General features: G+C 38.5%; 1 protein-coding gene across 1 annotated transcript in view; it reads right to left on the bottom strand.

Annotated features, from left to right (window-relative positions):
* Positions 1-1,489: 1,489 nt before the first annotated feature.
* Positions 1,490-22,818, bottom strand: part of TTC29 (tetratricopeptide repeat domain 29) — a 134,675-nt gene continuing 113,346 nt past the window's right edge. Inside the window, exons 10-11 of the mRNA XM_037396523.1 lie at positions 4,526-4,599; positions 1,490-4,149 (exon numbers count right to left, since the gene is read on the bottom strand). Coding sequence (XP_037252420.1) covers positions 4,562-4,599 — 38 coding nt within the window. The 3' untranslated portion in view covers positions 1,490-4,149; positions 4,526-4,561. The remainder of the gene's footprint in view (positions 4,150-4,525; positions 4,600-22,818) is intronic.

Raw genomic sequence — 22,818 nt, 5'->3', positions numbered from 1 at the left:
TCCTCTGCTAAATGGGCTTGAGAGCTCACTTGACCAACAGCCATTCTGGACTTTTATTCTGTATTTTTAAAAACTAAACTGTAAATGTTTAGAGAGAAAAGTTTATCTCCTAAGGTTAAACCCCTGGCAACGTGCTTTACCATCATAGCTGCTGGGCTCCTTCATGCTCAGCATCACTCTTCGGTGATATGCCTGTGTCAAAAGAAGACTCACACATGGAAATATTCATTAACATGTTTATTTGTTTATCTCCAAAGACAGCACATACATTCTATGTACTTGTTAGCATGTATGGCAAATACAGAGATACTATGAAATTATGCTGTCAAACAAGACACAGTTTCAGGGGGAAAAAAAAAATCCGTCTTCATTCTCTTTGTAGGAGCTGTCCTCAGAAATAACTGAATCTCAGGACAAAGTCCTTGATGTACACCACTTCTCCAGGCTGATGAGTTCTCACCTCATGTGTAATAGCTGAATCTTATAAAACTACTTAAGACTAACCTATTTCTTGCATTTTTACATGTATATTATTGTTTCTGCCAGTTATGTTCTACTTTTTCCTAGCAGGAAACTAAAGTGTGGCTTTAGTAATACCTATCATCAATCTTATTTATTCCATCTATTTCTAGGTAATTATATATAGTGTATTTCTTAGTCTATATTCGGATGGCCTATTTAGAGATGAATGGATTCCTTCCAGAATGGCAATGACCTTTCTATGACTCAAACATTAATTTTCTAAATGGCTTCACAGGTGAAATACCATATATATCATCATAATTAACAAGATATACCCTATTAATGGTCAGAAAACATGCTTTTCATAATTATAAACAGAATCCTTTCTGAGATACAACCTTCCCTTCTGCTATGAATTGTTAGTCAATACACAGTGAAACCTACTAAAACCCTATTCAAAAAGCAGCCTTAATTGTCAGTGTCGCATGCCTTAGGCACCCGCAATACATAGATTTTAGAGACATTGATATTACACTTCAGAACTACTCAAAGATTCATCTGCCATAATACGTTTGACAAGTTTTTGTTTTGAAACAGACAACCAGCATTACAGGTTAAGTTGATTTAGGTGCTTACCTAACTTCATTAAAGTCAATTATGTCTATAATTTCTCAGAGCACAGAAAAACTTGCAACTGCAATTCATAATCTCTCCGAGTCCTCCTTTCTGATCGCGAAGTCTTAAGGGTCAGGAGATTAGAGGCTTTCTGCAAAAACTTGGAGCAAGGATTGCGATGATAATGAACCAGGCAGAGTGGAAAAGAATTCAGTTCTGTATGAGGAGCTCCTTAAAGAAATCAGAGCATCTCTCATGTAAGGAGACAAAGGACAAAAGTTCCACTGTACTAATCTGAGCTCTGATCTCAGCAGATCTTGTGCGCAGGACTATGTCTGACAAGAGATCACCAAAGAAAAGTGATGTTGGAAGAAGTGTTGGTAATTCAGAAAGTGGTGATGTTTTTTCTGAAGAAGTACTGAGCTGACACCGCAGCCAAGTGTCAGTGAGCACCGTGCTTTCAGCTGGATCATGCGAGGTGTTAACACCAAGGCCTGCCCGTGACCCATGGAGCTCTGGCTGCTTCTAACAGCTGGAGAGGTTTATTCCAGGACCCTGCCCAAAGTATAACGTATGGAACGACATTCTGCCTAACCTCCTCACCCCATCCATTTGAAGGGGAAAGCAGAGCCTTTGTTTTCCTGCTGAAGAAGTCTGCAAGGAGCACACCACCTGCATTCTGCCAGATAGTTACTCGTCAGACAAATTGTTACTGGGATGGCAGGCAGGTACGTTTAAAAGCTCAGTAAACATAATGTTCTCCCAAAGATTCCTGGCTCTGAAGAACACACATTGAACTTCCATTATTATAGGATGATAAAAGTCCCCTTATTTTTATTAAAAGCTTTATGACTAAAAAGTATTGTTAAAAAAGTACAGGAGAGGTAATGCCTCAGAGGATTAATTTATGACCATTTTTTCACAAGCATACAAAAGCTATCACTTAGTAATGAGTGTAGACTGGCAAAAAGTAATGATGGCCATGGATGCTGTTTAACATAACTGCTTAATAACTTCTGGGACACATACATAGAACGTTCAGCTGCTGCAGAAATGTACATGGGGTTCATAACCCTTAGGAATTTAGAAACTTGTCCTTGAAAAACTGACAATTATCTTTTCTAGAATGTCTGCTTGTTTTATGTAATTTTATATATTTTTTAAACTATGAAAGATAAATTCAAATATGCCATTTTTGGACAATATTCTGATAAAAGAAATTCCAAATATGTCAAACCAGCAACCTCTTACAAGCAGTCATGCTATATTTACCAAGATTAGAAGAGTTTGAAGGTTAATGTTTTTATAATATTTTTCATATCTCATATCAATAGCATTAAAATCTAAGGGGTAGACTGGATAGTTATTGTTTATATTTAATTCATGGTCCTGTTTCTCGGCCTGGTTTTCATAAAGTGTTTACCTCTTTTTAGCATTCAGTCAAGAGATTTGTATGCTTATGTACGTGCATAATTGCATGTAGGAATATTCCTATACAACTTTTCAGCCTTATAAGAACATTCTAAATAAACATTGTCGTAATAAGCTTGGTGTTCAGACTATAAAGACCTCTGGGTAAAAAAATAAGATTACTGAGGTATTTGTATTTATACTGCATGTACACAGTACCTTGGTCAACAATGGTCTAATAAGAGCTAGTTAATGATACACTTTTACCATGCCTTAACAGGGAGAAACCTTACTGTCACATGTCAACCAGTTACTTAAATTGCAAACCTGAAGAAAACCATGAATTGAGTTATTACTACGGCAAAGGCTATTGCTTGCTCAAAGACTGTCATAAAAACTGATTACAGGTCTAATGGACCTTGCTTCAAACTCTGAATCTGGAAACCTCTGTTTGAAGAAAGGAATGGTTGACTATTGAGATTCATAAAGCTTTGTTTATGTAGTTTGAAGGAACAGTTTTTAAAATAAATTCCATTATGAAAGCTTGTATCAGTTTTTCAAAATAAAATTCAAAGGTTCCAAATCCTGCTTTTATGTATATTTTGCAAAGTGATAACCAACATTTTCTCTCCTTTAATTCTTCTTTAGGTCAACAGTGATGGTAATTGGAAAATGCCCTTTGAGGACTCTGAAGACCACAGGAGTCAGACTGCTGTGGGCCATGTGGTGAACCCCGTCAAGAATTTAATCAGCTCAAAATAGGAGACAATCCTTCACACACGCTCCAGAATCAGTGCTTCAGATTATTTATCAAAAAGAATCTAGGCAGAATTTTAGTTTACCTGATCATGTGAATGAATACAGGCTTTGTACAAAGGAGAATTTTGGGTTCAATTTTGAAAATGTGGCATTCTACCAGATGCACTTTCATTGTTAAATATAGTTGTTTCAGCCGTGCCTATAGATTGACGGTACATTTGAGACGGTCAATGGCATTTCAAATGCTTTGGTTGTGCAGGTTTTCAATGGTTTCATGCGTGTGCCTAACCAGATTTTAAACAAACTTAGTTGTGATTTGGGTCCAACCTGTGTTACAGATTAGATCAAAATTGCACCATAGTGTGGCACCCAGGCTGGATCTAGTCTATCAAGTTACAGTTGAACCGCAACTGTTAAGCACAGATGCTAAAGTCACTGATAGCCCTATGAATAAGGCATTGAGCTTGTGGTTTATTTTTTCTGAAAGGGACGATAATCTGGGATTTAAAGAAAACTCTCCAGACACATTTAGAACCTGATCTTACAAGGTATTGAGCATCTTGGACGCCCACTCAGTAGGCATAAATGATGTTTCGTATCTTAACAGAAAGATCTTGACATTTTGGAAGACAATACACATTAGGGGCACAAGATGCAAAGTTTCTATTCTACATTACTCTTTTGTATTTATTTCAGTGACACCAGCTATTTTTGATAAAAACATGTAATACACATTGAAGTCACACTTCAGTCATAAAAGAACTTAGAGCTCTCAGATATTTGCATTGCAACACTGCTCCCATTTAAATGACAAATCCCCACCAAAATTCCTACTTTGTTGCACGACTTTTCAAGGATCTCCTGTACTCATCTATTAGCTTCTCTGTAGTAGGCAGGCATTTTCTATAGAGAAAAACAGCAAATAAAAAACCAGCAATTTTTGTAAGTTTATATATACACTTTGATATCTACTTGTTTTATATTTGCATTCAGCATCTGGTTAATAGCTTTTCTATCTCAAAGGCTTATTTCTGTAAATTAAAAGCAACTACATAAGCAAAAGCAATATAAATTCTAAAACTGGGAGAATAAGTTAAAAATATGAAGGAAATGTGAATTTGTTCATTTATGAGCAGGAAAAATACTGTTATTTGGACAAAGTAGACCAGAGATGATGTGCAACTCCCTGTCAAAATCAGGTTAAATTTTGATACCAATGTCATTTTGCAAAAATCAGCATATTGGTATATAGACTATGGATTAAAAGCAAATACTGTACCAGGAAGGATCTATAACTGGCGTCTTTGGAAGAAACTCACAGGGGCTTTGAAGCACTTGTTTCTTTATCAAGTTCTGTTATTAAAAAAATAAAAAGTGCATTAGTGCTTTAGACTTACAACATTCTAACTGGTAAAAAAGCCTAGAAGGTTTATTTGAAAAACATGCAATACAATAAAAAGTCACAAGAGAAGGAAATCTAAGACAACACAGAGGCAAGCCACATAAGATATAATCCTAGAAACACAGAATTGGCAGGGATTTTTGTTCTTACTTCCTGCGCTTCTGTGCAGTTCCTAAACAGGCCAGTTTTGCAGGACAGGTCCAGGTGGGTCCAGCTGGGACCCAACAAGGAAGATGCATTTGGGAGAAGGTGATGGCAAAGACAGCACTGAAAGATGGCAGGCAGTGAGAAGACCGCCCAGGGAAAGTGAGCAGTGCAAAGCAAGAGCAGGGTGAGGGGACTGCATAAGTAGGGCTGCCACCTCCCAGTGCGGTCCTAATAGGATGTGATCAAATGAGCGGGTGGCTGGGAGGCAATGGCTTAACTCCACAGTTTTTGGCAGCCACACACTTCCTTTGCTGCTGTGATCTGTGATGCTCAGCCTTGTTCCTTCCTTGCTCCATTTTCGCACCAAGCTGCCACCCCCCAGCTGCACTTTCTGCTCTTTTCCCAGTGACTCTCCAGCAACATACCTCCCTCTGCCTAGTTACAACCACACCATCCCTTGGGATTGTTTCCTATTTTGGGAACTACTGATCTGGTTCACTTCTCAAATGAAGAAAGTGCACATATATCTAGTCCCTCCCTGACATTTATTTGTCAAATCTATTCTCAAAGGCTTCTGATGAAGCCATTTCACAACATCCCTGATCTCTCTGTTCCAGTGTTTCACAATCTTATAGCTCAGTTTCTTCCCTAATACTTAAGATAAATATTTATTGCAAATTAAGCTGATTTTTGCCTTGTTCTACCTTAGGTAGCAAAGGAACACCGTCCTCTTTTATAATAACCTCTTACAGCTTCAGAGACTGTTTTCCTTCCTCTAATCTTTTCTTTTTGAGGCTAAGCAAATGCAGCCTTCAATATTTGAAAGGAGCTCATGTTTTCTGACCTCTGAGTAATCCTTGGTTGGATCCTTCTCAATTTGTCACTACCTCTTTGCACTGTGATGATTAAAACAGGACTCTCTCTTTCAGTCACACAGGACTCTCTCTTTCAGTCACACCAATACCAATGGTGCTTATATGGCATCCTAATTTAACTCATGTCCAAAATAAATATATTAATCCAGTTCTGATGGAGATGAAAAGTAATGTTCAAAGCAGTGTCTCTGCTGGTGCAATGTTTGGAAGAGATGCAAACTACCGGACTACTGAAGACTCAATAAAATGTATGTTTTCTCATATCATAGGTTTTATTAAGTATAACTGCTAATTAGGACTTCAGAGTTGTATGCAAATAAGAATAGGATAAGTAAATCTATGCAGAATATCTGTGAATTAGTGTAAGTTATCATATGAATCAAATTTTGCAAGGGGGCAACATGTACGTTAGTGGTTTACTCTAACAACGTACATTTAACAATGTAGCAACATTTTCTGAAACCAGGCCTTAAGTACCTGAGTGGAAATTCCTTTACTAGCAGACCATGTCTAAAAAAAATAATCTAATAAAACCTAATCGAATTCAAGGGGCTCTGCTCACAGCTGCAGAGTCTGTAGCTTCTCAGTTTGGCTTGGAGACTCACACACAGCAAAGCAGCTGAGAGCCTCATGCAGTTCAGAGGTGCTAACCAGGGGTCTGGAGTACCTTGCTCCACCCCAGCTTTACACCAGTGTGGTGTTATTGCTCTTTCCAGTGGAAGCTCATTGTTGAAAAAGTGGTGCGAGACAGGTGTATGACTCAAGCCCAAAATATGACTAGGTATGTGTAGTAACATACATATTTGCAAGTAATCACACATAAAAGTGTGCCTCTGACAGCAACGTACCTTACATACACGGACACATCCAAAAAACGGTGGGGATATGCACATGACAGATGGGGAATTATGGCATAAATTGCTTCTCTCATACACCTTTTGGCCTTCTGCCTTCACACTTGGACACCAAGCTATTATTGTCTGATTAACAGTTCTATCCTCCCAGCAAATATGAAGCATATCAAGGATAACTGATGGAATACTGAGCCATAAATGTTTTCTTGGCATTTGTTTGGCCTGTGCTATTTGGGAACAATAAAAGCATCTCATATTCATAATGATAATACATATATACCACCACAGATCACACCATCAAGCATTCTCCTTCTATCTTATTGTGTTGTGCAAAATGCAGAGATAAACATTAATATGTATTAATAGTATGTAAATATAATTAATCATAATAGGATGTTCCTGACATATTATCACTGCTGTTGATAAAATATAATTAAAATTGTCTGGTTGAATTTTCAGTGCAGCTAGAATTGGCATCTCTGTTCTTGCTGTTTCCATGTGTCTATCTAAAGATCGTTACACTTCTAAAAATCTCATTATTTCATTATGTTTCTGAGAGAAAGCTAAGAAGAGCTGCTAGTCCTTTACACAATATAATTAGAACAAAGTCATAGAAAAAAATGAAACCCACACCTACAAAGACTGGCGCTAAAATGATCACTAACTCCAGAGAGGACAGGAATTTTAGGCACCATTCTCTCAAAGACTATAAAGAAAATTATACAAGCAACACCTGTGTTCCCAAGCGTGCATGCCCACATGATAGGAAAGCATTCAAATCCAAGTTTTGTATTACTTGGAGACTGTTGGACTTTATGAAACAAGAACTCCACTGGAAAGCTCCACAAACTGATGGAGAGTCATAAGAGGCCTATTGTTTTGGGGAGTTGAACGTGCTTTGAAAAAAAACCAAACAGGCAACATTTTGAGGAGATGACAAAATTATGAATGTGACTAGCATGCAGGTGACCCAGAAACCATTTTTCACTCATTTTCATGAGGTAGGAGATACTGAAAGTAGCAGGTGGCGGGCTTGGAGACAAAGGAAGGGGTTCTTCGTGCATTGCCAACTGACCCTTGGAACTCTCTGCTGCAGGATGCTGAGGATGCACTAATTTTCTGCTGGCTTAAGAAGTGACATGGCAAACAAATAGGAGAAAAGTCCATACCCTGTCCTACTCTTCCACTATATCCAACTTGCTGAAGTGGTGTAAAATCCTATAATACAGCAGCTCAAACCAAAGACAGCAACAGTGCTGTTATGTTTTCACAAGTATTTAGGTACATGTATGCAAACAAAACCACCACATTGGCAACTGCTGCAAACGTGGGTAAACTCTTACTGTATTGTACATACAACAGTAGTAATAGAAGGCAATGCAGTGTTTTCATTATACCTATTTTCCTTTAATACAATTAATTCCACCTATTCAGATTCACTATTAGCCAATTCTGAATTTTTGTCACAAAAGGGAGAAAAAGCAAGACATATCTCACTGTACTCTTTATACCCTCCCCATGATTTGGCTGGGTATGCTAGATTATCAAGGTGGCATAATGCAACTGATTGGATATAATTCATTGTTGTAATTTAAAAATTACTTGCATTTTTAAAGGTCATTCAGCTGTTTTCAGTTATATAATCTGTAGAATGATGTAATGGTGTCGGAATAAAGACACAGCAGAAAGTAATATGACTGCCAACAACATGCACGTCCCAACTTGCAGAAGATCCTCCTACTTTTTTTCTGTCTTGATAACTGAAAATTGATGCAACGCTTTTTTAAAAAGCAGATTGGCCCTACTTGTTTAGCCATGTATCCTGACTGGGGGTTCACTTGGAATGGAGGCAGTTGTACTTGGGAGGTTTTATGAATATAAAGATTAATGAATTTGTACAATTTGGGCATGCAAAGCATTTTTATCAGCCATATTCCATTTAGAATAAGCAGTAAACCATATATAAGGGTTGTGTCAGAGTTTACTGAATAGGGCCCTTGGTAGCTAATGTAACATTTCTCCAACAAATCAAAGGTATTGTTCTATGCTCACATGAATATACAGTAGCCATTACCTTAAATTTAAAACTCACTGTGAGCAGCAAACACACTGTGGGGATATGAAGGCCATATTGTATCAGCGGAGTCTGCAGAGATTTTCTTCATATGGCTTTGCCTGCTTGAAATATATGTTGCAGTTGAAAGCTAAAGGGATTACTTTTGAATAGTCATCACAAAGGTTGATTATATTCGTATATCATTTAGCTGGACCCTGCAGGCTATTATTCCATTAGCTGTGCTGGCCCTGCACTGTCAAAAAGTTGATCATATAATGTAAAAAGGTTACATGCTCTGTTAAGGTATGTGAAATAACTTGAAACAGTAATCTTTTAAGAGCACTACAGCTTTGTAGTTGAAGGTAGATTGCATTTAAAATAAATACCAGCAAAATGGAATAAATACAATAAACCTACCTCTGTTTCCTATTTTTCCTATTTTCAATAGGTCATACATAATTTGAGTAAGTTAATTGTACCAGGTAAGATGTTGGCTATGGAGTATTTTTTTTCAACCTCACATCCAAAGAACTATACCTCAAAATAGCTGCATCTTTATGCAAAACACTCACTGAAATTACGTTTCTGGTGAAAAAGATTTGCTGATTATGTTTCCCTTGCACATACAAACACACACACATTTTCTTTCAGTGCTTAATAAAATGGATCTTCAGACGGTTCCATTATGTGGATGCCTTAATATTATTTTATGCTAAAACATGGACAGCGCATTAGATTGAAAGCATCTTACTGTTCCACGAGGCAGAGTAATCGCAGACTATCCCCAGATAGCAAATGCTCCCATTGGGGAAACGATACCAACAACACAGGCTAATGAATCACAGCGGTTATTAATCACGGGCATTTGTAAAAGCCACGTATAATAGAGATGAACTCTCAAGATTAGAAAGGTTAGAAGGTGGGACCGAGAAAAGGACAGATCATCCAATTGCATTTTAGAATAAGTTTATGGACAAGCATTTGCTTCAGTACAATTGTGCCCATACTCGCTTCAGTCTTTCTAAGCAGGCAGAAAAAGAGAAACAATTTTGTCAGCTTGGTTCACTTAGCTTTCAGATCCTTGTAGGAAAATATGGCAAAAATAAATAAATAAATGCACACATACAAGACCCTTAGGGCTTATGGCCTAGTTAGGAATGAGCCAGTGCTTCCTTTATTAGACAAAGTTGTTTAATTTAGATTGTAAAAGCGAGAGTTGGTTCTGTTTCAGTATACCATATATATTATTCAGGGCAATGAATGAGTCTTTATGAGTACAAATGGGAGCCTTTAATGAACTGCAGCAAATGTTTGAGCAGGTAGGTTTCTCTGAATAAAGGCTTCACAGATGGGTAAGTTTATGAATGAGAACCAGAATTTATTTGATATGCTTTTAAAGAGCCTGCTCAGACTATGGCACTATAAGGAAAGTGCAAGGTTTTTCTGGTTTGGATGAGAAAACCTAACGGGAATATGAATTTGTCCCTGCCTAATAACTTCCATTGTTTACTTATTCATATTCTACAGTCGTCAGACAAGTTAATCTTTCTCTCTCATGTAGTTTGGGCATGTGCCAGACATTTGTACAACAATGGAAATCTCTCTTGATCTTACATTTTTCAGTTCTGTTCATTGAAAAATTATACACTAGACTGACAATACAGTATAGCAGCATCTTTTGCAGAAACCATTTGTTGAATATCCACTTTACATAACAGCTCTATCAGGTCTGGTTGTTGACTGTAGGTAGAAAAAAGGGATTTTCTCAAGGCCAAAATATGACATTCTGTCTTTTGAGTATCTGGAAGTTAGAGATCACAAAAACTCTACGCAAATTTTGGTGACACAGAAGAATCAGCTTTGACAAACAGTCATCAAGAAGATCATGTCAAGCATGAAGAAACCTAAACAAAATAGCAGCTGGTTTTTAGTTTACAGTTTTTCCTTAACTGTCAACAAATTCTTTGAAGTTTCAATACAGCATATCACCTAGGGCTCTACTCAAGCCAAGGTAGGGAGAAATCAAAGAAACAATGTCTCCGATTCAGTATCTTGAAACTTTCTCAGTCAAAGGCAAAGTTTTCCAAGCCACACAAAGCAGGCTGAGCATCTGCCAAGCTGGTTAATTAAGGTTTCCACAGTGCAAAGCAGAATTCCCAGATGGCCCAGAGAAGAGTTTCTTTTCCTTCACCCCCACCCAGATGCAAAATAAAGATTGCAGCTGGAACCTACTTGCTTTCTCACAGCTGGAACCTACTTGCTCTCTCCTAAAGACGGGACAAGCCCCAGGGGAACTTGCTGAGAAAGCAAAGTTCTGAGCAAAGCAGGGGTGCTCACTCTCATGGTAGAAGCCAAACTCACCCTTGGCTACCCTGAGGAGCTGGTGAGGACAGAACATACAAGCAGTATAAAACCACTCGCACTACCTCTATCTCTGCTGAGAGCCGCGAGCCATGACTAAAGATTGAGCCCAAAAGCTATTTAGAAATCCTTATGAAAGGAAGTCCTTATCTTGCTCACAGAAGTGGTATATTATAGTCCTGGAGAACTTTTGCCAGCATTTTTAAAGATATTCCTATAGGCTTTTACAAAAATACGTGTATCTTAATGATATATGCACAGAAGTTTTTAATGGAGTTTTTAGAGCTATGAATGAAATCCAACCTCATTACAAAGAGCAAAGAAGCAGTGAGTGGACTGATGTTTCAGACAGCATAATGATCACAACAGAAGCAGCATATTGGTTCCCAATTTCTGTGCAGAATTGTAATCGCTACATTCATTTTAAAACAAAGCAAGGTGTATCAGGTGCTCAGTTAATACAATACAGTAGATGTGAAAACACAGATATCAGACATGAAGATTCTAAGATGATTCTAAGACCAATTAATGCCCAAGCCGCTACACTGAAAAATTCTTGCTGTCTTCCCCCAAAGCACTACAGTCCTTGTCCTGTAAAACATTTAAATACTCTGCTTGAGGACCTACTTTATGCACTTACTATGCAACCTTCTTGCATGGCTACACATGAAACCTCATACCTTACTTTCACTCATATAGACATACTGCATTAAGTCTGTTAAGTACTTGTTATAAAGGCACAATTAAAAACTGTAAGACAGGCTAGCAGGACAGTCCATAACTGCATTTTGTAAACCCTACCTTCTATACATTGAGAGAAATATGTCACTGAACAGAGGAGCTCAGTATTTAAATCACTGGTAGTGTGTGATATTTATTTCTGAATATGCAGCTTGATATATCTTCAAAGGATCTGGCTGTCAGAGAGTTCTCAGCACCCCTTTCTCTGAAATTCAGGTCCCTCAAAGGTGTCCCAAAGGGTGGAAAAGCTGGAAAGCTCAGATTACCTAAACACCTCTTGCTTAATTATATACCATTAGCTTAGTGAGGTTCAAATACAGTATCAGACTGCTCTGATTAGAAGTATCCCTGATTTTAGTTATTTTTGCTCTTATCTCTGTGTTTTGACATCAGTGCTGTATGTAATTTTGAGAGTTTCTTGTTCTGCATTTTCTCATTCTTTATGTCCTGGTCTGGCTCTGCTGTTTCGTGGCCTCTAAAGGCTTACCTACTCTTCTAGAATTTCATGTAAGAGTACTTCTTCATGGTTCTTTCTTTGAGCATCTCCACTGACTACTCTGGCTGGTAGCTCACAAACTGTTTATCATCCAAGGCCTCTATAATGCATTTTTTTTTCCCTGGGAAACTGTTGTCCAAGAGCTTAGCCAAAGGTATCTTCTGGGTACAAAAACCAAAGCCAGTGAAGCAAAGAAAATCCAGCAATATATCTGCTACAAAAAAAAGGATGCCAGGGAGATATTTTTTGTTTCTCCTTAACTGACTTTAGCTTTACATTTTCTAATGCACCTTAGGCATGAGTGAATCCTCTCTGGCTAAGGAGATGTAGAGGAGGCATCTGGAAGATTATGTTCTTCAAAAAGAACATACAGAATCCCTTACGGAAATATCAGTTTTCTTGTGACTCAGGTTTTCTGAGGAGAATATTGTTCTCCATAGCAGCTAAAGTCCTCCTCTAAGACTGATGCACAGTGCTCCTACTTCACTCTTAAAAAAATAACACAATAAAGAACAGCTGCTGGAAGTTAAGGTCCTGGTTTATGCAAGGCCTTTGCATTCACATGTGGTGACATCGATATAATGTTATGTGAGATAACTCCCACAGGCACTTTGGAGAAGCTTCTTTGTCTCAGCTTTCCTTGTTGATTTCACCAAGAGTAAGATCAGACCTACTTCTTTTCATCAGGCATTGGGAACAATACATTTGTTGGTCAGAGCAACACCGAGTGTTGGGTTTCTCCCTCTTAGTTTTTGGATTTATGGCCACGTTCTTCCAGACAACTGGGGACAACTTGAAAGGCCATTACTTGTCTTCTTCCATCTTTAAAGATAAGTGAAGGACTCCAGCTTTCAGGCCAGTCATCTGCTTTTTTTGATGAGAAATAGACTCACATGAAAAAAAGATTACACTGAAAAATGGAAATGGATTTTCTGTTTTATTAGTATTCAGCATAAGACTAGTGAGCTACTTAAAAAAGTTACAGAACTACAGAGACCTTTAAGAACATGCCAGTAGAAGCTAGAAATGAAAAATAAATGCTCTGGCTAGTCTGGGCCCAATCCTCAAGTGATGCAACCACTGCAGTTTCACTGAAGTCAGCATGGTTATGTCAGCTTTGCCAAATTGCTTCAAACCAGGTCTTTTCAGAAAACATTTGACTTTGGTGATTTTAAATTAACTTTGAAATATGCCATACAAATCACATTGTTTTGCTCTAGGAACAGCAGAGCTTTAGAAACGTCCACCAGGCAAACAAATGTCTCCATAAAGTAAAAGCTGTTGCCCTGCCACTCCACTCCCTGCTTGCAGTGGCACAGCTGCGAGAACCACCACCAGATACTTTCAGTGTGGCAGAGACCTAACGAGGCTGAAGGGAGACATGGACTTCTAGGCCTGAGAGAAGGAGAGCAGCAACAGGTGATCTGGTTTCTTTTGGACCTTTCCCCCAACCACGATTCAAGGGGACAAAAGGAAACAGGGTTAATTCTGTGTTGCTGCCATAAGTTAGACTGTTAAGGAAATACTGGACTCTCTCAGTTCTTCTTTCCCTCATAAAGGCATCAGTGGAAGTGGAGGCAGACACCGTTTCAGTTACAGTTGCTGCTAGTTTGAAATGCCTTCCTAAGATGTGGTAAATCATGCGAAGAAGTCACCTGATGAGAAATAAGGAAAGAATTTTTCCCCAGGGCACAAGTCTGAGAGGGATTCTGCCAGATTTTTCTTTTTTCTTCCTGTTTAACTGGTCTCAGAGTCCAGGAAATCTATTTTGAAATTAACATAGGTTTGAAAATATCACAATTTCTCCAAATTCACCAAACAACTGTAGAATTTAAGATAATTTAGGTATCTGAATCTACTACAGACCTGGGGACCCCTTGATTGTGCCATCATCCTCTTTGCAGGAGGAAGTGAGAGTCCCTTTGGAAGATAGATAAATTTTAAGCATTAGGTAGAGAAGACTCTAGGTAACAGTAATTCGATAATTTAACACTAGACTGTACCCAGATGAATGTTTGGTGCTTTGATAGGAAAGCAGGTCTTCCTGATAAAAAAAATAAATGGGCAGCTTTGCCCTTAAAATCCATGCTGTAATCTGTATGTTCTGATCAAATCACATTCAAAACTTATAAAAAAGTTCACAAGGTATAATAGCCAAAATTTCTTGCTATATAAATTAGCATAAGACATCCCTACTTGGAGGTTTAAGAGCCTTCAAGTGAAGCCTTGTTCCAGCAGAAGGAATATATCACAGGCACAAATCTTGAAAATTGCCCTTCTTCCAACAGCAGAGTCCTGGTTTCATCATGGAACCATAGAATCATTTAGGTTGGAAAAGACCTTTAAGATCATCAAGTTCAACCCAGCAGTGCCAAGTCCACCATTAAACCATGTCCCTAAGTGCCACATCTAAAGTTTTTTTAAACACCTCCAGGGATGGTGATTCCATCACCTCCTTGGGCAGCCAGTTCCAATGCTTGATAACCTTTTCAGTGAAGAAATTTTTCCTAATATACAGTCTAAACCTCCCCTGGTGCAACTCAAGGCCATTTCCTCTCCTCCTGTCACTTGTTACTTGGGATGAGAGACCGACCCCCACCCGCCTACAGCCTCCTGTCAGGCAGTCGCAGAGAGCGATAAGCCCCCCCAGGCTCCTTTTCTCCAGGCTAAACACCCCGGCTCCCTCAGCCGCCCCTCACAACACTTGTGCCCCAGCCCCTTCCCCAGCCCCGCTGCCCGTCTCTGGACACGCTCCAGCCCCTCAGTGTCCCTCCTGCAGCGAGGGGCCCAAACCTGAACACAGGATTCCAGGGGCGGCCTCACCAGTGCCCAGTACAGAGGGACGGTCACTGCCCTGGTCCCGCTGGCCACGCTGTTGCTGACACAAGCCGGGATGCTGCTGGCCCTCCTGGCCACGGTGCTGGCTCATGTTCAGCCAGCCACCGACCAGCACCCCCAGGTCCTTCCCAGTCACTCTGCCCCAGCCTGTAGTGTTGCGTGGGGTTGTTGTGAGCCAAGTGCAGGACCTGGCGCTTCTTTTCTTCTCACACACTTTCACTGCATAAAACTGGCCTTGACCTATGGGTCCAGCCTGTCCAGACCCCTCCGTAGAGCCTTTCTACCCTCCAGCAGATCAACACACCCGTCCAACTTAGTGTTTTCTGCAAACTGACTTGAGGGTGCACTTGATTCCCTTGTCCCGATCATCAAACAGGACTGGTTCCAGCGCTAAGCCCTGGGGAACATCACTTGTGACCAGCCACCAGCTGGATGTGGCTCCATTCACCACTGCTCTTCGGGCCTGGCTGTCCAGCCAGTTTTTAACCCTGTGAAGAGCACACCCGTCCAGGCTGTAAGCAGCCAGTTTCCCCAGGAGATGCTGTGGTAAATGGTGTCAAAGGTTTTATTAAGGTCCAGGCAGACAACATCCACAGCCTTTTCCTCACCCACTAGGTGGGTCACCTTGTCATAGAAGATCAGGTTCACCAAGCAGGACCTGCCTTTCATAAACCCATGGTGGCTGGGCCTGATCACCTGTGTGCAAATTCATTTATTAGGCATAAAACTAGAAACTGTACTTTGGCTTCTTCTGGGGTCTGCTTACATTGTACCTGCTATATTATGAACCAGCTAAGAAGAATATTTGTATCATGAAAGAACAGAAATGCCAACCTTTCGCAGAGGCTTTGAGCTGAGCACTGGTTTGTCGTGAACTCGACAGACTGTGCTAGAGCAGCGCCAGGCCAGTGCACTCAGTAACGTGAACAACCGTCTTCTTTACGTGCACCTTCAGCTATCGCATGAACTCAGCGCGCACAAAGGGAGCACGGCGGGTCACAGGCAAGCCTGTCAGGCAGATGGCAGCAGGCTACCCGTCTTGGAAAGGTTTACTTGCCTGACTGCAAATCTCTCTGGTGAACTGCTTGCTGTGGTTCTCTTTTAATTCTTAATCTTTGCCTCTCTGTTTAATTCCTAGCTGCTTTGGAGACCTGTTGTAACACAGCAGTTAAAAAAATATTCACATGTACTGTCGGGCCTCCCCAAAGAGCACTAACTTGACACGTAGGCCATGACAGCTGGGCTTGGACTACTAAGAAATCTAATCCAGGGTTTCCATCATCTCAGTTGTTGCCTTTCTTTCATTACAGTTTGACTCAGCCCCTAATGGGTTCAGCTTTATAAAATCAGAAAAAGAGGAAAAGAAAGCAATTTATTCATGTTTCACTAAAGCTCACAGAAGACATGAAATTTCTCTAAAAATGCAAATTATTTTGTGCCACACAAGTGAGACTGGGCAGCTAAAGCTCTTAGAGGAAGGCTCTTTCCCAGGGCTAATGTTTTTATACCCAGTGATTGAATAAATTGATCCCTTTATTATCACACCTCTGTTACTCTCCTTTTTCTTCAGAAGAACGCAACCAAAGCTACCAAAGTGCCCTTTTTAATTCTAAGAAAATTGATTATGCGTGTTAATTTTGTTTTTAATCCCAGACATATCAAAATAAACACCATAGACATGTGTAGCAGAAATCAATATCTCTTAAGCATCAAGTTGGTAAAAACAAGGATTTAGTAAGAATCCAAGATGTAAAAGACTAATGTACAAACTAAGCCCTTATTTATGTAATGTGCCTTTATACAAGCTCAATATAAACCTGAAAGAAACTATTTCAGAAGAGCAGAAATGGTTTACTTGCACTGCATCAAAAATGACCCCATAAGACCTTCTTTACTGAGATAGCCCAGATATTTAATGTGAACATATGTTTTTAAAGGATTTCTTGTCTTATGTCCAGTCATTCTTGTTAATTCATGGGACAGCATACTGCAGATGTTCTCTTTTTTATGTTACATAAAGCAAAAATTACATTTAACAAGTGTAAGGTTGGTCATAAAAAATAAATAAAAATAGACTCTTAAAAGCTGGGAAATCACAAAGTGAAGCTATCAGTCATTCTTATTGAGAAGGGTGAGGACAATGTGAAATAAAACTTGCACATCTATGAACAGACATTCCTAAAATGCCAGCACTTGGCTGTTATTTCACATTCTCTGTAGGTTGCTTTCATCAGCCCAATATTTCTTGCTTTAGGGTAAGCTGCAATGCACATTTTCACTAGATGCTCTTTCTAGTCCCTGACTTCAATTTTAATAGTAATTAAATTAAATATTTTGAACCTACCTGCAAGCTTGTTTACTTGACAGAACAGAAAACTAAGTCAGCATTAGTTTTTGAGCGTTCTACTTCTGGGTAAGAACTTTAGTTATGCAGTTATTTTAACAGTAGTATTCTTCATTAATGTAATTGTTTAATATGCAAATAAAGTAACTTTCACAAAGATTAGTTTTCTAATACTAATCAAAATCTAAGTACCAGTTTGTGCACCTTATTGATACATACATTAATCATATCATTACTATTGGTATTTAATTCTGCATGTTTTTACGCCTTCCTGAGTGCATGTGAAGTAAGCAATACCTCTTCAAAACCCAGAATATTCTCTTCTGTTTCTTACTGACACTGAAGATCTTCATCCTGCATACATCATTTGTACCCAAGTACTATTCTCCCCCAAACCTCTTCTTAAACTGGCATAAAATGGCATATTCAAAAACTTACAGCAACTCTTAGAGATCTGGTGCAGTATAAATTCAAGCCAAGACATGGAACCAAAATGGCTTGTGAGGCAGCGAGGTCAGATTTCCTTTTATCAACACACAGAGGACGGGCAGAAAAGGTGTTCCTTTGGACCACTAACCACCATTTGACACTACCGAAACTTGCTGCCTCACCTCGATGAGATGGATGGTGCCTACAATAAGTCAACAGTGAGACTTCAACACAGTTTCAATCTTTCCCAAAAGCAGGCACTTCTGAGGTAACACAATCCCAGCACCAGCTCTCTTATTTGGAAAGTTTCACAAGTATTAACTTTAGTTCTTTCTAACATCTGGATACAGCCATGAAAGATCAGATTAGACACTGCCAAATGCCAGCAACACGGGATTGATTTGCATAGATTAAGAGACTTTGGTTTGAAGCATGACTGAATGTCTCATTTTGATGTGTTATTTATGTTATGGATAATGTTACCCGATTCACACCAGAATGACTACATCCATGGAGGCACATCCACATGTTAGCTAAATCAATTCTGAATTTTGGTCAGTCTTCCTTACTATTCTAGACATCTAAGTGAAACTCAAAAAAAGGGAATCATTCTGCGGTCTTCTAGGACATTGTTAATTTAGAGATCACTAAGTAAATTCACCTATATTAGAAGCTTAGACTTCTCAAATACACATCTTTTTGAGATATATACATTCACACTATTGTTTGTAATGGCAAAAAAGCTTCACAATTAATAATTATATGAAAAGGCAAGTTTAGTATGAAATTGGTTTTCCTATTTTACAGGAAAAACATGTCACAGTGAGCAATACTTACAACTCAGTTCCCTGGGAGCTTTTAAATAACGCTGTAACAAACCAGAGTATTTTATTTTAACTTATTCTGAAGTTTAATTACACACACCCCCCAAGGATTTACAAATAAAGACTACAGCCAATGGTATTGTAAAAGTAGTTTTAGTAGAGAAGCTTGAATTATGAAATGTGAGAGATTTATTTTGAAGAGTTCTGAATCTGTTTGTGGACAACTACACATATTAAGACAATGCCAATTAATTATTTTGCATATAATACCTTTGCTAAGGAAATATCTATTCACTGAAAGTAGGGGTAAACAAACAACTTAATGTGAGCTATGTCACTGCCAAATTAGTGGTTCAGGTCTGGACTGAATCCTGATTTTGTAAAATTTCACAAGTCTCTTCATTAACCACTGGAGAGATTGGTACTAAATGGTTGTAATTTTAATAATCTGAACTGAATTCTTCCATTAATGGCAACTGAAATTGGCATTTTTGATGAAAAATTTTTTGTGCAGCTAGGTATTTTCTGTAAAAAGTTAGGTTAAGGTTTTTACCTCACACTCAAGTCACCAAGGGAATTAAAAATCTTAAAACTGTATTTGCATTCCATCTCTCCTCAACGATACTAAAATTATGGTTGAACCTCGCTTCTAAAGTTGTTATATTAAAAAAAAAAAGAAAAAAAAAGAGAGGGTAGAGAAATGAAAAATATACTAACTAGATCCTCAATAGTCTTAAAACAGACTATAAAGAACTATCTTGAACGTAAGTGAGCTATGAAGGGAATCATAAACTACTCTCCCCAAACTGAGACACTGAATCAGGCATCAGCGAGTGCCTGAGAATCTCACTTTTTCAGTTTTCCAGTTTAAAAGCTTGAATCAATACCCTCTGAATTTTTAGGAGTATAGTCCAACCGTACAATTCACATAATATAAACCTGTTCATTGAAGTACCTTAACAGAAGTTAACTCCTACTTAATAACAGAAGTCCCCAAATACTTTATTTTTAGGGTTTCTTCAAAACTTCACTACTTTTAATTCCTGACCTAAACCTACCAATAAGACACTTCATAAAAAAAGTCTGTTCTTGTGTCAACATTATCCTTTCATTTAAAAGGTGTTCTAACTTGGTGTTTATTCATCTGTGCATGTGTATGCACTCTGGTAACTATGCTGGGATTCGGAACATGCACTAAGTATTTAATTGTATGCAGAGTGCACACCAGCAAGCTTAAAAAGATATATGTCAGGATTTTAAAAATTTGTCGGTTTTTTTTTTCTCATATTGCATTATGCTGCTACTTAACTAACTTGAAAGCAAAGGGGCCTTATACCTGCAGATAAGGCCTTATTACAAAAAAGGTTATATAGTGTCAACTAAGGTTACATTCTTACCTACATACTTTTATGCATTGTTCTTTTAAATGTAAGTCTTGACTAGGTAAAGAAAGCAAATACAAAACCCAGCAGGCTTAGGGCACTGTAAAGTAAAAGATTAAAAGTTAAGCTTTTGAATAAAGGACATGAATTTTTTGTCATTTTTTTGTTCTTCATATTTTTTCAAAATTTAAATAAATCGTGACAACTTAATTCAAATATACATCATACATTTGTGAGAAAAAGTAATCTGGGAAAAATGTAATATGCTGGCTTTAAAGATAACATTGAAAAGCTCACACAACATACCACAGAGCACATACCACATCTTCTGAAATTTCCAAAACAAGTTAGCAAGGCTTGAACCTTTCAGGACTCCTTTACAAACAGAAGATCAGCCAAAAAAAGTCACAATGGATCACAAATTGAATTTTTCATTTCTTTTGAATCTCTGCCCTCCCTTTTTGGTTGACCAGACAAAACTCTTAGAAGATACAAATCTTTCCTTCTTTGAATGCTGATGCTTTCTACTGTTTCACTACATTTATGTATTCCAAATTCTTTCTCTCTCTCCCTTCCTCTCAAGTGCCCAAAGGCTTCTAGGATCACTTCACTGAATTGTTCCCTCTATTTGTTTCCCCAAAGAGGTTCAAAATATTCGTCCAATATCTAATGCAGTGGTACTTGCCTAAGTCGGCAGACGACTTAAAGCAACGTCCCTTGAGGAGTAAGCTGCTTCTTCCATTCCCAATTTGATTAGGATGTTCTCTCTAAATTCAAATAATGACACTTTGCTATCAAGCCCCTTCATCTCTGATTATTTAACCAGTGCTGTGAGAAAAAGAACTAGGAGTCAAGATCCTGTGAGGAAAGAAATGCAGGGAAAAGATGGAAGAAAACCCTGAAGACAGCAAAACTGTGAAAAGAAGGATGAAGGAAGGAGGAGTGGAAATGGTCATGAAATATACAGTGATTTTTTTCAAATAACTAATGAATAAGACAATAAAGTGAAGAAACAGTAAGTCACTAAAAGTTTAGTTACCACATAAGGTTGTATTCTGACACTGATTACTGTGGAAGCTTCCCCTGGACTTTTCAACGGAATGTATAGATGTCTCTAACATATAGCTTTTAATTAAAAGCAGAATCAGGGCCTCTGTAGTTTGACATGCCTGTCAGAAATTCCCTTGGATAGCACAGGAGAATGCAGCCTGTTTTGCAGTCATTCTGCATCGTGCTCATTTGCCACTGACACAGAAACCTGCTCATTGCTACAAGAACATCAACTTGATACCATCATTGCACCTACAAATCACTGATGACTCCCTGGTTTTAAACTGAACTCTAATGTTAACCTTCAGGATACCAAGATATTGGAGACAACTCTCTAAAGTAGAAAAGCTGAAAGATTTCAGGATATAGGCATAAACCCACAACTTAGTCCACTACTTTATTTTATGAGGACTGCACAAAGATAATAGAGTATGGATTTCAGGTACCACATCTCCGCAGATTACATTATTTTCTATTTCTATTTGTGTCCTTACTATAAATTAGTGGGGAAAAGCAGAACTGCATGCTTCTTTTTAATTTTTTTCCCAGAAAACACACACAGCGAAACAAAGAATTGAAAGAGAACTCAAGGAATAAAAGGTAACAGCAGACAGGCAAAATGTATTCTTGGGATGGTGGTCACTAAGGAAGACCTCCAGCAGAGATCTACATCAGCATCTTTATTTTCTAGGTAAGACGAACAGTCCCAAATTGAAACACCATTGGAGGAGGGTTAGAACAAACTGAGAAATGATTTGGGCAAGAAAGTGGTACTTGCTCAAGAGGTTTAAAGGACACATACACAGGTACTGCCTCAAATCAGCCTCAATACCAGGATAATATGAAGTGCTAAACAAGACATTACTTAAGAACAAGAATGTTCCATGGGGAGGAGAGACCCGTAAAAATCCGACTTCCATACTAGGCAAATTAGCTACAACTCTAATAAAGGATATAATGTTAGATATGTGAATTAAAATGTTATAATGAGGAAAAGAAAACAAGATAGCTTTTGTAGAGGTCTCATGAGATTATTTTGAGGAATGCATGAGGATCCAGATGAATATTACCTGGCTCATTAGATTCCCAGAATGATTCAGATATCTTCTCTGGATTAATAATTAGTTAAAGGTAGGAAATAAATGTAAGAACAGATGGATTGATTTTAATTGTGAAGACAGATCAGCAGTGAATTCAACAGGGATCTAAGGCAGAATTTGTACAGTTAAACATTAAAAAAAGGCAACACAAAATGTTAGTGAACAGCAAAGTGACAGTCTACTGCTGATACAAAATTACACAGGGTAATCAAAATCAAAACTAAAGAACTTCAAAAAGATTTTGTGACTGGGCAATAAAGCATCAGATAAAACTCAGTGTTGATAAATGCAAATTAATGCACATGTGGAAAACAGTATTTCATGCACGAGGAGATTGCAAGCTTCAGCTTGATAGAAAGATGACTGATAGCAAAATGTAAAAAGATGCATGTATTTTCATGAGCGCCATGAAGAAAAGGAGTGAGAAATGATAACTCACTGTTTCTCGTGGGGCAAAAGTTTGAGGGTCAACAACTGAAACGGCAAAACAATGGGCCAAGGATGGGTTCAAGTGAGATGTATTTTAGCTGCAAAGTTCAATGAGGTGTCTTGGCAGCCAAGGTTATGCAGCAGTTAGAAAGACACTGAACAAGTTAATGGACAAGTACAGGAAAGCCTATGAAATCTAGTGGGATCTGCACTCGGCTTCTTCAGAAAGGCCCTAGCTTGCAAG

Source organism: Falco rusticolus, chromosome 1, assembly GCF_015220075.1.
Source record: "Falco rusticolus isolate bFalRus1 chromosome 1, bFalRus1.pri, whole genome shotgun sequence".
Taxonomy (NCBI): Eukaryota; Metazoa; Chordata; class Aves; order Falconiformes; family Falconidae; genus Falco; species Falco rusticolus.
This window is presented reverse-complemented; position numbering and strand designations above follow the sequence as displayed.